The following is a 16,947-nucleotide window of genomic DNA, read 5'->3' on the forward strand; positions in this document are numbered from 1 at the left end:
CGTGGAAATGGAGTTTTGTGATGAGCCTCAATCAGCTAGTACTAGAATCCCTTCAAGATACAGACCTATGCAAAGTGCACTCTGAAATTCCCTTTGACTACAGCTCCTCATCTTTGGCAAGTAAAAGCTTTCTTTAGTGATAACATCTGAAGTTCTTAAGTATGCACATCTAAAAGAGAGTTTGTTACTTACCTAAACTTTATCTGAATATATCTGCATAGAGAATTTATTCTACCCAATATCCTTAGCCTAAAATTTAAAAAAATTCCTGTACACAATGGAAAAAAATTCCTGTACACAATGGAAAATATAAAGCTAATTTTAAATGTCATGTACATCGCCAAATGCATTTTAATACTTCCAAGATGAGATGACTAAATTGCAAATTTCTAAAGTCTTCATACAAAAACTGTCTATCTCTCTCTCCCACACATGCCTGTCTTCTTCACAAGCAGGTAGAAACTGTCTCCAAGATTATCAGCCTGTCATGAACTGAAGAAATATTCTTTATGGAGCAAAATCAGCTCAGGCACATTTACAATCTGAACATTTACTGTTAATGTAAAACACAGGGATCATATGGAGTGACTGTTGATGAATGGGCTCCCTTTATTTCACCTTCTGATATCAGGGACATCCACCAGATTTCTTACATTCATTGCATTTCAGAAGCATAAGCATAAATCACAACAGAAGTACAAAGCTGCTGCTATTTACAAATATGAAAAAGGCATCTTTTTTCTTTATTTTTCATCTGAAAGTCACAACATGCAGATGATTATTTGGGGCAGGAAAGAGAGAGAGGGAGAAAGAGCATGTGAGAGCGTAGTTAGAGAGAGTATTTAGAACTACTAAATATGTGGCATGTGACTTCTGTTTTATATTTACAACATAATAAACATATTCTTACTGTGGATTTATGTCAGGGTTAATTTTTTTCAGTTCCATAATGTCTTCTATAGTTTTTTCAATAGCATCAGGATGAACACTCACTGAAGTCTGCAGTAGCTGGAAAACATGTTTCAATCAGTTGCTTTGTCATGAACACTGGTGTCTTAAGTGGGGTCTATTTAAATAGGGGCCTCAAATATTTGTTTAAAGCTTCTATATGAAGATAAGAAACTAAACTAAAGGCAAAAATTCATGTAGTATTTGAATTCTAGTAAATTTGATATTTTCACAGTGGGGGTAGTACAATTTTCCTGATTAAGGTAATTAACATAACAAAACAAAAATACATAAGTTTTTTTTTCACCATCTTCATCTGTTTTAAGCTACTTACACAGAAATATTATATTTTCCTTTTCTCACTCAACACACATGGCTTCCATTGTTAATGGGCATTATGTCTATGACTGTGTGAAGTACATGGAGGATATAGTCCTAAGGATGCCAAAATTAAATTAAATATTCAAGAATCTTGAGAAGCAGATTTTTCTTTCTTATGTGGATGCTTAACTACGTGCTATAAATGCTAGCATAGTGGTTTCTTTGATTTTCTTGGAAAATCTTGAGTATAAAGTTAAATGATTTGGATATTGATGAAATACCAGAGAGTTACCACTGCTCTTATTTTCAAGGAATATTTATTTTATGATTTGGAAAGAGGTAAAGAAAAGGATTAATTCAACAATGAAGTAATATGTGTGTCATAAATCTGCCTAGAAATTCTTGAGTGGCTGCTCTCATGTAAAAAGTACAGTGGTTTGTGATGGGAAAACAATTCATTCTTCTCAGTTTGCATTAGTATTCATAGTCAAAGGTATATTTTTGTTTCTTAAAATTTTTACTTTTTGATGATGGAGATAAGTCTTCAATTGAAAAGTTGCTGAAAAATATAGGAACAATTTTACTTACCTTACTTTTTGAATCCCTCAGTGATGTTTCTGGAAAAGAGATGATTTAAAAAGCCATTCAAAAATTATCTTTTACAAGTGGTTTACAATTACTATACTAAAAAATAACAGTGTATCCTCAATCCCAGAAAGCCTACATTTTGCTTACTGCTTTGTTTCATACTTACCGATTTTCATAGTTCTAGAAGCTCCAGGCTTGGTATTGTAACAGATCCGTTGCAGTTCACATCTTCCAGTCAGCTTTCTCATTACAAATTTCAGGCAACGCCACAAAAATTTACAGTAAAAATACAGGCACACCTGGATCAGCATTCTGTCAAAAACAAAAGATAGCACTCTTCCAATAGAACTCCGTAAGAGACTAGAAAGCAGCCACCACCAGCAAGCAAACAAGCCCAGAAGAAAATCAACCATTAGACTTCTGGGTTTACAAGCATATTTCATTATTCTAACCCCATGTTACTTTATTTGAGGTAGCTACAAAACCCATCATTGGGAGGGAAGCCCAAGGTCTGTAAGCACACACTTACTATGACTGCAAGCCCCAGAATGCCCTATTCTAGTAAATTTGACACACCAACAAACTAAGAGTGAAGCACAGGGATCCATTCTTTTCCTACCTTTGCCTAAAAATATTTTCAAAGCAAATCAGTACCTCAAAAACAGAACACTTGTGTTTTAGAAGCTGTCCCCCATAGACACAGGGAAAGGGTATGCTGTGGCATCTCCCATCTTCTGCCCCCATGAATAGCCTCTCAGCCAGCCCCAATTCACTTCCAGCTTCTCCTTAGTGTCTTATTTTTGGCTTCTGTATTATTTCTTCCCCTGCTCCCATTTTTTTCCCCCTTCCCTCTGCTTTCCTTTTGGTACTGTTGTCCTCTTTGAGGACTTTGTTGTGTGGCCACCATCTTCTCTGCTGACCAATCCCAGTACTTCTTGGATGTGCCAGAATGCCTCCACAACAGTTCACTGAACAAGCATGTTGACCTTCGGTTCTTCAACATTCTCTGATATAAACCTTCCAAAAACTCCGCCTCTTGACAAGTTTGTTCTTGACTCCTGCTAAACAAAGTTTTCTTCATTGCACACCCTATCTCACTCCAATAATACCTTAACAAACTATAAAGTATATGGCCACCAATCATGCACTTATTCACAATGCCTCTGGCACATGTGAATTTGTGTTTTATGCCAACTTTTAGTTTTTAATATGTGAGTGTCTACTACTTCATGGGACTGCTCAGCATCTCAAAATGACTCAAGCTGTAGAAATAAAGAGGACTTATCATCCAGGAACTTACACTCAACCCATCTTCTCTGAATACTAGAGTTTTCCTAGAAGGCAGAATTATTTTCCTAGAAGGCAGAATTATTTATATTACTTCCTATTGGTGTCATTTCTAAAAGATATTTCTTTTTCTCATATGTTCACTAATTCCCCCCAGCTCTAACATAAGGTGATCCAGGGTCATTAAGATGAATTTGTGTAGTTAATTAATATCCTCAATGATGTGATTAATCCCTGAATTTGAACCAAAGCCTTGATTTGTAAAATTGCTCTGGCTCCAATATCTTGAACAGCCTGAGTTAAAAATAACAATTCCAACTGACTTATACAAAAGCATGGTCTATATCATATAAATGCACTGGGACAGAGACCTTTAAGATGGCACAGGAGTAAGACATGGAGATCACCTTCCTCCCCACAAATACATCAGGAAAACATCTACATGTGGAACAACTCCTACAGAACACCTACTGAATGCTGGCAGAAGACCTCAAACTTCCCCAAAGGCAAGAAACTCCCAACTTACCTAGGTAGGGCAAAAGAAATAAGGAAAAATAGGAAATAAGGAAAAACAGAGACAAAGAATAGGGACAGGACCTGCACCTCTGGGAGGGAGCTGTGAAGGAGGAAAAGATTCCACACAGTAGGAAGACCCCTCACTGGCAGAGGTGGGGAGGCGGGGGAAGCTTCAGAGCCACGGAGGAGAGCGCAGCAACAGGGGTGCAGAGGGCAAAGCGGAGGGATTCCCTCACAGAGGATCGGTGCCGACCGGCACTCACCAGCCTGAGAGGCTTGTCTGCTCAACTGCTGGGGCGGGTGGGGGCTGGGAGCTGAGGCTCCAGCTCCGGATGTCAGATCCCAGGGAGAGGACTGGGATTGGCTGCGTGAACACAGCCTGAAGAGGGCTAGTGCACCCTCTAGCTGGGAGGGAGTCTGGGGAAAAGTCTGGAACTGCCTAAGAGGCAAGAGACCATTGTTTCAGGTTGCATGAGGAGAGGAGATTCAGAGCACTGCCTAAACAAGCTCCAGAAATGGGCACGAGCCATGACTATCAGTGAGGACACAAGAGATGGGCATGAAACACTAAGGCTGCTGCTGCAGTCACCAAGAAGCCTGTGTGCAAGCACAGGTCACTACCCACACCTCCCCTCCTGAGAGCCGGTGCAGCCCGCCACTGCCAGAGTCCTGTGATCCAGGAACAACTTCCCTGGGAGAACACACGGCACACCTCAGGCTGGTGCAACATCACGCCGGCCACTGCCACCACAGGCTCACCCCACATTGTGTACCCTTCCCTCCCCCTGGCCTGAGGGAGCCAGAGCCCTCGAATCAGCGGCTCCTTTAACCCCATCCTGTGTGAGCGAAAAACAGAAGCCCTCCGGCGATCTACACACAGAGGCGGGGCCAAATCCAAAGCTGAACCCCAGGAGCTGTGCGAACAAAGAAGAGAAAAGGAAATCTCTCCCAGCAGCCTCAGGAGCAGCAGATTAAATCTCCACAATCAACTTGATGTACCCTGCATCTCTGGAATACCTGAGTAGACAATGAATCATCCCAAAATTGAGGCGGTGGACTTTGGGAGCAACTGTAGACTTGGAGTTTGCTTTCTGCATCTAATTTGTTTCTGGTTTTATGTTTATCTTAGTTTAGTATTTAGAGTTTATTAACATTGGTAGATCTGTTTATTGATTTGGTTGCTCTCTTCCCTTTTTCTTTTTAATATATATATATATATTTTTTCCTTTTTCTCTTTTTGTGTGTATGTGTATGCTTCTTTGTGTGATTTTGTCTGCATAGCATTGCTTTTACCATTTGTTCTAGGGTCCTGTCTGTCTGGTTTTTTTGTTTGTTTAAAATTTTTTTTTTTAGTATACTTGTTAGTGCTTGTTATCATTGGTGGATTTGTTTATTGGTTTGGTTGCTCTCTTCTTTCTTTCTTTCTATTACTTTTTAATTTTTAATTTTTAGTATTTTTTATTTTAATAACTTTATTTTATTTTTTCTTTCTTTCTTTTTTTTTCTCCCTTTTCTTTTGAGCCATGTGGCTGACAGGTTCTTGGTGCTCCAGCCAGATGTCAGGCCTGTGCCTCTGAAGTGGGAATCCCGAGTTCAGGACACTGGTCCACCAGAGACCTCCCGGCTCCACGTAATATCAAATGGTGAAAGCTCTCCCAGAGATCTCCATCTCAATGCTAAGACCCAGCTCCACTCAACTACCAGCAAGCTACAGTGCTGGACACCCTATGCCAAACAACGAGCAGGACAGGAACACACCCCCACCCATTAGCAGAGAGGCTGCCTAAAATATAATAAGGTCACAGACTCCCCTAAACACACCACCAGATGCAGTCTTGCCCAACAGAAAGACAAGATCCAGCCTTGGTCATCCACCAGAACACAGGCACCAGTCCCCTCCACCAGGAAGCCTACACAAGCCACTGAGCCAACCTTAGCCACTGGGGGCAGACACCAGAATCAATGGGAACTACGAACCTGCAGCCTGTGAAAACAAGACCCCAAACACAGTAAGTTAAGCAAAATGAGAAGACAGAGAAACACACAGCAGATGAAGGAAAAAGGTAAAAACCCACTAGATGAAAAGAATGAAGAAGAAATAGGCAGTCTACCTGAAAAAGATTTCAGAGTAATGATAGTAAAGATGATCCAAAATCTTGGAAATAGGATGGAGAAAATAAAAGAAATGTTTAACAAAGACCTAGAAGAACTAAAGAGCAAACAAACAATGATGAACAACACAATAAATGGAACTAAAAATTCTCTAAAAGGAATCAATAGCAGAATAACTGAGGAGGAAGAACAGGTAAGTGACCTGGAAGATAAAATAGTGGAAATAACTACCACAGAGCAGATTGAAGAAAAAAGAATGAAAAGAATTGAGGACAGTCTCAGAGACCTCTGGGACAACATTAAACGAACCAGCATTAGAATTATAGGGGTCCAAGAAGAAGAAGAGAAAAAGAAAGGGACTGAGAAAATATTTGAAGAGATTATAGTTGAAAACTTCCCTAATATAGGGAAGGAAATAGTCAGTCAAGTCCAGGAAGCATGGAGAGTCCCATACAGGATGAATCCAAGGAGAAACATGCTAAGACAGATAATAATCAAACTATCAAAAGTTAAATACAAAGAAAAAATATTAAAAGCAGCAAGGGAAAAACAACAAATAAATGGATTAAAGACCTAAATGTAAGACCAGACACTATAAAACTCTTAGAGGAAAACATAGGCAGAACACTCTATGACATAAATCACAGCAAGATCCTTTTTGACCCACCTCCTACAGAAATGGAAATAAAAACAAATGGGACCTAATGAAACTTAAAAGCTTCTGCACAACAAAGGAAAACATAAACAAGAAGAAAAGACAGCCCTCAGAATGGGAGAAAATATTTGCAAATGAAGCAACTGACAAAGAACTAATCTCCAAAAATTACAAGCAGCTCATGCAGCTCAATATCAAAAAAACAAACAACCCAATCCAAAAAGGGGCAGAAGACCTTAAGACACATTTTTCCAAAGAAGATATACAGATTACCAACAAACACATGAAAGGATGCTCAACATCACTGATCATTAGAGAAATGCAAATCAAAACTACAATGAGGTATCACCTCACACCAGTCAGAATGGCCATCATCAAAAAATCTACAAACAATAAATGCTAGAGAGGGTGTGGAGAAAATTTACATTGCACTGTTCATGGGAATATAAATTGATACAGCCACTATGGAGAACACTATGAAGGTTCCTTAAAAAATAAAAATAGAAATACCATATGACCCAGCAATTCCACTACTGGGCATATACCCTGAGAAAACCATAATTCAAAGAGTCATGTACCACAGTGTTCACTGCAGCTCTACAATAGCCAGGACATGGAAGCAACCTAAGTGTCCAAGTGGCACATATATACAATGGAATATTACTCATCCATAAAAAGAAACAAAATTGAGTTACTTGTAGTGAGGTGGATGGATGTAGAGTCTGTCATGCAGAGTGAAGTAAGTCAGAAAGAGAAAAACAAACACTGCATGCTAATGCATATATATGGAATCTAAAAAATGTGGTTCTGAAGAACCTAGGAGCAGGACAGGAATAAAAATGCAGATGTAGAGAATGGACCTGGGGACATGGGAGGGGGAAGGGTAAGCTGGGTTGAAGTGAGAGAGTGGCATGGACTTATATACACTACCAAATGTAAAACAGATAGCTAGTGGGAAGCAGCCACATAGCACAGGGAGATCAACTTGGTGCTTTGTGTCCACCTAGAGGGGTGGGATAGGGAGGGTGGGAGGGAGATGCAAGAGGGAGGAGATATGGGGATATATGTATATGTACAGCTGATTCAGTTTGTTATAAAGCAGCAACTAACACACTACTGTAAAGCAATTATACTCCAGTAAAGATGTTAAAAAAATTTTTTTTAATGCACAGGGAAGGAAGGAAACATATAAGTAACTACATTTCTACACTAAAATGTGGTAGAATCCTTTGTAGGCATTAGAATTGTATTCTGGAGTAACTAATAACATAAAATGTCCATAATATGCTTATCAAATAGAAAAATGTTTGGAAAGAACATGTGTGGAATAATATATTTTTTCTTTAGTAAATAAAACAAAAAATTTAATGATGATATATAAACAAGGAGAAAAAGACTGGCAGGATATACAACAAAAATATTAACAGTGGTTTTTCTGTGTAATGGAATTATGAGTAATTTTTATTTTCTTTTCTGATTAAGTATATTTTCTTTTTTTAATATGTATATATTATTTTATTTAAGAAGAAAGTTATAACTACAATTAAAATGTATAAAATGATCACCAAAAATCATTACAAAAGTACATATGAAGTTTCTATTTGAAGTCATATTCTGCTGAAAGACAAAAAATGGATTTACTATGTTGTGAAGTCTGAAATTCAACTGTGTTAGTCAAATATGTTCTAAGATCTGTTAGGATTTAGATTATCAGCTTCCAAATAAAAGTAACCCTGAAAATAATTAATGGAACATTTTAATTAGATGAATGAGAAATTTTACAAAACCACAACATGGTCTCTTGGAAAAAGTTTTCCATTCGAACTATTGGATAGCTATGACAGAAGAAAAGATTGAGCAATATCCTTGTTAACTTGTTATCAGCCAAATGGTAATGATATTAATAACTGGTTGTCATTAATCCTATTACAAGTCAGGGATAAATCTTTCTATGATATCTGCCCTTATGATACCCATGTGCAAATTCCAGTAAAGTTTGCCCAGTATGTGGGCCAGCTTCTCAAATGAAGCCTATTTTAAGTCTATGCATTAGGACTCCATAATAATCAAGTTCTTGTAGTACTAAATCGTCCTAGAGAAAAAGGTTCTAATTACAGTTTAAGGAGTATTTTTGTATTCAACCTACTTAGGATACAAGCCAATTAAACTACAGAAAGTTTCCCCTATGCAACTTCTTCATCAGATCTATACAAAGATATGGCTTGAGACCTAGAGGTGTCATCCTAGGTGGCAGGAAGCATCCAGATGTGAGTGACTTATAGCCCATCTAAAATTTCTCCCACTGGCCTCCTTGCATATAAGAAGAAAATGCCTGGGGAATTGTTTTGCATCAAGACAGTGTTATATAAAAGGAGAGAAAAGACATCATGTTCTATGCTTTTCTTTTTTCTTTTTTTCAATTCCCCTGAGGGTATTCACACTGTCAAAGACAGGGAAACCCAGTGGAAATCCACAGTGAGGGGTTAGAGATGATGCATCATTTCTTAGGGCTCAGGGCTCTGTGAGGTGTATCACAACCCTCTCACATAATCACAGAAACAATAACACAAATCATGAAAGAGAAATGCTCATTTCAATTGTGAAATGACATTTATACACTGCTTCCTTACCCTTTCATAATTTCTGGGTGAGTGTCCTGATAATGTTATTTATTATCCAGGATATATTTTTATTTTTTCCTTGTTTTTGTAATGGGCCAACATGCCCACAAATATTTCATTAAAAACCAGCTTGTTATGCTAGGCACTGTACTTTCTTTCTATGCTATGTATTATATTTTTTCAAGCCAGATCATCAGATCAAACAATGCCTTGACAGATACAGTTTATTTTGCACTTAGATCGATCGTAAATGTAAGGCATGGTCAGAGATGGAAATACCAGCGCTACCCCTTACTTTGGAAGCCCGATTTTTTTTTTTTTTTTTTTTTTTTTTGCGGTACACGGGCCTCTCACTGTTGTGGCCTCTCTGTTGCAGAGCACAGGCTCCGGACGCGCAGGCTCAGCGGCCATGTCTCACGGGCCCAGCCGCTCCGCGGCATGCGGGATCTTCCCGGACCTGGGCACGAACCTGTGTCCGCTGCATCGGCAGGCAGATTCTCAACCACTGCACCACCAGGGAAGCCCGGAAGCCCAATGTTGATGAGAGAACAAGTACCCAAGTTGCTTTCTCGTGAAAGGACCAGATCAGCAAAACCTCCATATGAGCATCTCAGGATGGCTGTTCTTCACCATCAAGTGCTACCAAGAGATCACTTCTTAAATGTTTGGTCCTATTTAAGTGACTCAATTTGTGGGAAAACTGTTTAAGGTCTAGAGAACAATCAAAATGATTAAACATTTGGGGAGAATGTTAAATTGGTTTGGCATGTTTACCCTTAAAGGAAGAAATGAAGAAATGAATCTTTAAAGCTTTAAAGCTAATCAGTAGTTGGTTTAGGAAAAAAGAAAGAAAGGAAGGAAGAAAGGGAGGGAGGGAGAAAGGGAGGGAGGGAGAAAGGTAGGAAAAGTGCATCCCTTTCCAATCTGAGTTTAGGAATAGGAACTTTTGCATTTATAGTACTTTTCCTCCTTTTAATTTCCTTTATCTCCTTTATGTTTCTCACCATGTGCCTGGAGTGAAGGCATCTCAGATGTACCTGTGTAGCAGATCCCATTTGCTTTCTTTAATCCTATCCTTCTGTTCCTATTCTTAGAAGAAGAATTACTGCCACACTCTCTCCACCATCTGAAACCTATGTTCAGAGGATTTATAGCTGTGCTTGTTTTGTTTTTATCTCCTAGCCTCAATCATCAAACCAATAATCTTAGTTTTATTTAGAGGAATATTTTGCTTTTATTCTTCATAACACTAGACTTAGTTTTCTTCTTTCTGATGGAGGATTCACAAATCACTATTGAAAAGATCTGCTACATTTTGTAGGAATAACAATCAAATTCTCAAGACTACAAGGAGAAAATACTGATCACCATCTCTTATTTTTTTTACATGTGTGTTTTTTGTTCGTTTGGCTGGTTTTGTTTTTTGTTTTTGTTTTGTTTTGTTTTTGCTGTGCTGCATGGCTTGCTGGATCTTAGTTCCTCAACTCAGGGATTGAACCAGGGCCCTCCAACAGTGAAAGTGTGGAGTCTTAACCACTGGACCACCAAGGAATCCCCACCATCTCCTATTTTTAATAACTATATGCATAGACAGCAGTTTTTTTGTGTTTATTTCTGTGTTTTCAATCATAGCTTTTTGATTGTGTTCCAAAAGGAGCCACTGTAGTTTCCAAAGATGAATGCCTTGCTTAAGCACTGGAAGAATCTGATTTAATAAAAAGAGCTACTTACACATGTTCTATTTCCAACATTTTCTGTTACTGCCATTTACTGATATGCTGCAGAGTGAAGTTTATGCTGAGTTCACAGCAGTATCCTTCCATAAGGCAATTATGATCACTTTTATCAGTTAACATTCATCCTCTAGCTGGCACAAGAATAGCCACCCAATATAAATAAATTATTCAAAATGAATCATATTTCTGCTACCAAATAAAAGTGAGCTCCTGTCTTGTGCTTCTTTGTTAGAGGAATCCATTCAGCAGGGATGAAGCCTCTGAAACAGGAGATGCACCTAGGACCATGTAGTCTCCTGCCTCTGGGGTGAGGGGGTGTGGGTACCTGTAGTACAACACTACTCCATCATCTTAAATTTGTGACTCTGACATCTTCTTTTGGAATAGTAAGAGAAAAGTGGCTTATTTTGAACAGTTTCAATGAATTTGCTAATGAACATTAATTCTTGCTTGAAGAAATCCTGTAATAAACAAGAAGTACACTATTGGTGAGGAAGGATACATACAAAATAATCACAACTCTTGGATCAAATCACTTTCCTAAACAGAACACTTTTCATCTAAATGGCCATAACAAACAACAGACTGCTCAATGTTTCCAGCATTTCATGTACTTTTTAAAATGACATTTAAAAAAATTTTATCTGCTCTGTTGAAGTTCCTAATTAGGGGCACTGGCAGTCAGTTGGAAATTAACTTGTCAACAGGTATTTGGCCTAGTAAATGGGGCCCTCTAAATAATGAGCATCCTACTAGGAAAAGAGGCCGCAGACGACTTGATACATGAACTGGAAATGTGAAATCATACAAAGAAACCATTTGTGGGCCTCTAGAAAAACAAGATTATTAGATGGAGAGATATACCATGTTCTTGGATTGGAAGAATCAACATTGTGGAAATGACTCTACTACCCAAAGCAATCTACAGATTCAATGCAATCCCTATCAAACTACCACTGGCATTTTTCACAGAACTAGAACAAAAATTTTCACAATTTGCATGGAAACACAAAAGACCCTCAAAAATAGAAAGATAGATCAATGGAACAGGATAGAAAGCCCAGAGATAAACCCACGCACATATGGTCACCTTATCTTTGATAAAGGAGGCAGGAATATACAGTGGAGAAAGGACAGCCTCTTCAATAAGTGGTGCTGGGAAAACTGGACAGGTACATGTAAAAGTATGAGATTAGATCACTCCCTAACACCATACACAAAAATAAGCTCAAAATGGATTAAAGACCTAAATGTAAGGCCAGAAACTCTCAAACTTTTAGAGGAAAACATAGGCAGAACATTCTATGACATAAATCACAGTAAGTTCCTTTTAGACCCACCTCCTAGAGAAAGGGAAATAAAAACAAAAATAAACAAATGGGACCTAATGAAACTTCAAAGCTTTTGCACAGCAAAGGAAACCATAAACAAGACCAAAAGACAACCCTCAGAATGGGAGAAAATATTTGCAAATGAAGCAGCTGACCAAGGATTAATCTCCAAAATTTATAAGCAGCTCATGCAGCTCAATAACAAAAAAACAAACAACCCAATCCAAAAATGGGCAGAAGGCCTAAATAGACATTTCTCAAAAGAAGATATACAGACTGCCAACAAACACATGAAAGAATGCTCAACATCATTAATCATTAGAGAAATGCAAATCAAAACTACAATGAGATATCATCTCACACCAGTCAGAATGGCCATCATCAAAAAATCTGGAAACAATAAATGCTGGAGAGGGTGTGGAGAAAAGGGAACACTGTTGCACTGCTGGTGGGAATGTGAATTGGTACAGCCACTATGGAGAACAGTATGGAGGTTCCTTAAAAAACTACAAATAGAACTACCATATGACCCAGCAATCCCAGTACTAGGCAGATACACTGAGAAAACCGTAATTCAAAAAGAGTCATGTACCAAAATGTTCATTGCAGCTCTATTTACAATAGCTCGGAGATGGAAACAACCTAAGTGTCCATCATTGGATGAATGGATAAAGAAGATGTGGTACATATATACAATGGAATATTACTCAGCCATAAAAAGAAACGAAATTGAGCTATTTGTAATGAGGTGGATGGACCTAGAGTCTGTCATACAGAGTGAAGTAAGTCAGAAAGAGAAAGACAAATACCGCATGCTAACACATATATATGGAACTTAAGGGAAAAAAAGTCATGAAGAACCTACGGGTAAGACAGGAATAAAGACACAGACCTACTAGAGAATGGACTTGAGGATATGGGGAGGTGGAAGGGTAAGCTGTGACAAAGCGAGAGAGTGGCATGGACATATATACACTACCAAACGTAAAATAGATAACTAGTGGGAAGCAGCCGCATAGCACAGGGAGATCAGCTTGGTGCTGTGACCACCTAGAGGGGTAGGATAGGGAGGGTGGGAGGGAGGGAGACGCAAGAGGGAAGAGTTATGGGAACATATGTATATGTATAACTGATTCACTTTGTTATAAAGCAGAAACTAACACACCATTGTAAAGTAATTATTCTCCAATAAAGTTGTAAAAAAAAAAAAAAAACAAGATTATTTCCCCACATTGAGCAGTGGTGAGGCAGTGTGGAGCCCCTGGTCTTTTCCTTTTTTTTTTTTTGGTCGCGTGGCATGTGGGATCTCAGTTCCCTGACCAGGGATCGAATCCACGCCCCCTGCAGTGGAAGCACGGAGTCCCAATAACTGGACCGCTTCGGAAGTCCCCCCCTTTTCCATCATTCTTTATCTGAAGAGATCATGCTGCTTTTCAAAGGTAGTGGGTATAAATCTATCATGGATAGATATTATTCCAAATTCTATTGCTATGGTAAAGGGCACTATTTTTAATTCCAGGGAAATTTCATATGAGGGATTAGAGAGCAATAGCTGACTGTGGTACAACTAAAATAATAAATAAATTAATGGTTTATCCTTTTCCTTTCAAAGAAAAGGAGACAAGTTTCTCTTATATTATTAATGACATCACTATTCAAATAAAAATTTAATGATTAAATTCATATACTTTCCAAGATTAATTTTTAAAATTCAGATTTTTTTCTACTTGGATAATACATTTATTAGTTTATTTATAAGGGAAGCAGCAAACACATTATGCTTTGACATTTAAGAAGCATTTAGACAGGGGCAATGACCAAGATGGTAGAGTAGGAAGACCCTGAGCTCACCTCCTCCCACAGCACACCAAAATTACAACTCTTTACAGAGCAACAACTGATAAGAAAGACCAGACGACTAGCAGAAAAAATCTTCTACAACTAAAGATATAAAGAAGGAACCACAACAAGACGGGTAGGAGGGGCAGAGATGAGGTACAGTCAAGACTCCTGGGCAGGCTACCCACAAATGACAGAATAATCACAATTGCAGAGGGTCTCCCTAAGGAGCAAAGGGTCCAAGCACAGCATCAGGCTCCCCAGTCCAGGGGACCTGCATTGGGAAGATGAGCCTCCAGGTTTAGGTTTGTAGACCAGTTGGGAGACCCAGAGTGTTGTGGGAAATAGAGACTTCACTCTTAAAGGGTGCACACAAAATCTCACACACTCTGGGAACCAGGGCAGAAGCAGTTATTTGAAAGGGGCCTAGGTCAGACCCACCTGCAGGTCTTGGAGAGCCTCCTGGATAGGCAGGAGGCAACTGGAGCTTAACCTGGGGACACAGACACTGGCAGCAACAATTTTGGGGAGCGTGTTCCACCACAGGGACATTTGTGCTGACAAGTGCCATTTTGGAATCCTCCCTGGAGCTTATTAGCTCTGAGACCTGGCTCCACCCACAAGCCTGTCAGCACCAGTACTGGGACGCCTCAGGCCAAGCAACTAGCTGGGCAGGAACACAGTCCCACCTACCAACAGGACTACTGCTTTAAGACCCCCTAAGCCCACAGGCATCCTGAGATATGGCTCTGTCCACCAGAGGGTCCAGGACCTGGTCTCATATGCCAGGGCACCGGCACTAACCCTGGGACCCCAGGGCCTTAGCTCTACCCACCAGCAGGCCAACACCAGCTCTAGGACCCTGGGTCCTGCAGCCTGAAACCCCAGGACCCCCAGGGCTGTGCAGCCAGAGAACCCAGGACCTGGCTCTGCCTACCCCAGGCTGACACCAGTTCTGAGACACCTTGGACCCCTCAGCCAGCCATCCTGGGATCCAGCCCCACTCACCAATGGGCTGAAAGTATTTTGGGACACTCCAGGACATTCAGTGAGATGCATCATGAACAGGCCCTGCCCACCAGCAGGCCAACACTTGATCCAAGACCCCCAGCCCCACAAACACTGGATCCCAGGTCCACTCACCAGTGCGCCAGCACTAGCCCCTGGACTCCCCAAGGCACTACACCCAGCTGCCTCGTGACCCAACCCTGTCCACCAACTACCAGCAGCTTCTGCACAAAGCAGGCCTGGCAACCAAGTGACCGAGGCAGGGGAGAGGGTGGGAACAGCCATGCCTACCAGACCATCCACAGTATTCAGCCCACCACAGTAGAAGGACCCACACAGTCCAAATAGGGGGCACCGCAAGAGCATATAGCACTGGTGACGAGAGGTGAGTGTGCTGCTGGGACACATAAGACATCTTCTACAAAAGGCCACTTCTCCAATGTTGGAAAACATAACCAACCTACCAAATATATAGAAATAAAAACAGCAAATTAGGCAAAATGAGGTGACAGAGAAATATCTTCCAAACAAAGGAACAAGATAAAACCCAAGAACTAAGTGAAGCAGAGATAAACAATCTACCTGATAAAGAGTTCAAGGTAATGACTGTAAAGATGTTCAAAGAATGTGGTAGAAGATTGGATGAGCAGATTGAGAAATTATAAGTTTTTAACAAAGATTTAGAAAATACTAAGAAGGACCAGATATGAAGAAATACAATAACTAAAATAAGAAATATACTAGAAGGAATCAATAGCAGCTTAGTTGATACACAGGAACAGATCAGCTAGCTGGAAGCAGAGTAGTGGAAATCACAGAAGCTGAACAGAAAACAAAAGAAAAAAGAATAAAAAAATGAGGACAGTTTAAGAGACCTGTGTGACAACATCAAGCATACTAACATTTACATTATAGTGGTCCCAGAAGGAGAAAAGAGAGAAAGCGACAGAGAATATATTTGAAGATATAAGAGCTGAAAACTTCCCTAACCCGGGAAAGGAAATAGACATTCAGGTCAGAGGCAGGAGAGCTGGGAAGCCAATACTCAAATTCCCAAAAAAATCTCTCATGGCAGGCTCTGGTGAGATCACCTACAGGAAATTGCCTAGAAAACTATTCAGGTTAACATATTTCAACAAGGGTGTGGAAACAATTTTTGTTTGTTTTTATGCAGGAAACAAAATAATTTAAAATACATGTATGTGTAAACATACATGTACATGTGTATGTGTGTATATATAGTGTGTATACATACACATATATGTATGTATACATATGTATATTTATCTATGTATATACATACGTGGTGTGTATGTGTGTGTCCTAAAAAAGAGAAAACTACAGCTAAAAGTACCAGTCTACAGTGAAAGAGGTATTCAAATGTACGACAAATCTATCCCTTTTCAAGACTTTGCTTTTACATCTCATAAATAAGCTCAGTCAATGTCTCAAGCAATGATAGTCAAATTCTGGAATAACTACATGACCCTGCACCTTCAGCCCTTCAAATGCAGTGGAAATTAGTTGGTGGTAAGTGGAAATACTACTTGATTAAATAGGAAAGTGTCTGAAGTCTGACTTCAGGTCTAGCCTCAATTTGCCATTATGAGGTGTGTGACTGTGGACAAGCTACTTTGTTTCTCTCATTTGTAAGCTGAAGGGAATGGACTAGATATCTGGCTCTAAGATAAGGCTAGACACATGTTGTAAGGGAAAAGGATTTTTTGTCTGACTCAACCTTCTCTTTAAGGTGTACATTAGGTCTCGGTGAAAGTGTTACCATGCTTCTGGGCTGTTTTATGCCATGCTTGCAAACGTGTCCAAGAGATGCCCCCAACTTTATCTTTGCAACTTATCTTCTACTCTCCCTAAATGGGGTCTACAGCCAATAAACCTGGACCACCTGCTGCTTGTGGCAGCTGGTCACTCTCTTGGGCTTTGTTCATAGGACCTTCTCCACCTGTTATAGCCTCTGTCTCTTTCCC

The 16,947-nt window shown here is 39.7% G+C and overlaps 1 protein-coding gene across 2 annotated transcripts in view; it reads right to left on the minus strand.

Annotated features, from left to right (window-relative positions):
- Positions 1-16,947, minus strand: part of ELMOD1 (ELMO domain containing 1) — a 68,463-nt gene that overhangs the window by 47,181 nt on the left and 4,335 nt on the right. The window contains exons 2-5 of one of the 2 annotated variants that reach the window (XM_007454856.1): positions 11,110-11,245; positions 2,024-2,169; positions 1,858-1,886; positions 911-1,008 (exon numbers count right to left, since the gene is read on the minus strand). In XM_007454856.1, coding sequence (XP_007454918.1) covers positions 911-1,008; positions 1,858-1,886; positions 2,024-2,168 — 272 coding nt within the window. In that variant the 5' untranslated portion in view covers position 2,169; positions 11,110-11,245. The remainder of the gene's footprint in view (positions 1-910; positions 1,009-1,857; positions 1,887-2,023; positions 2,170-11,109; positions 11,246-16,947) is intronic. The other variant, XM_007454857.1, reaches the window with a different exon arrangement.

The sequence above is a fragment of the Lipotes vexillifer genome, unplaced genomic scaffold (assembly GCF_000442215.2).
Source record: "Lipotes vexillifer unplaced genomic scaffold, Lipotes_vexillifer_v1.1 scaffold900, whole genome shotgun sequence".
In the NCBI taxonomy this organism is placed as follows: Eukaryota; Metazoa; Chordata; class Mammalia; order Artiodactyla; family Lipotidae; genus Lipotes; species Lipotes vexillifer.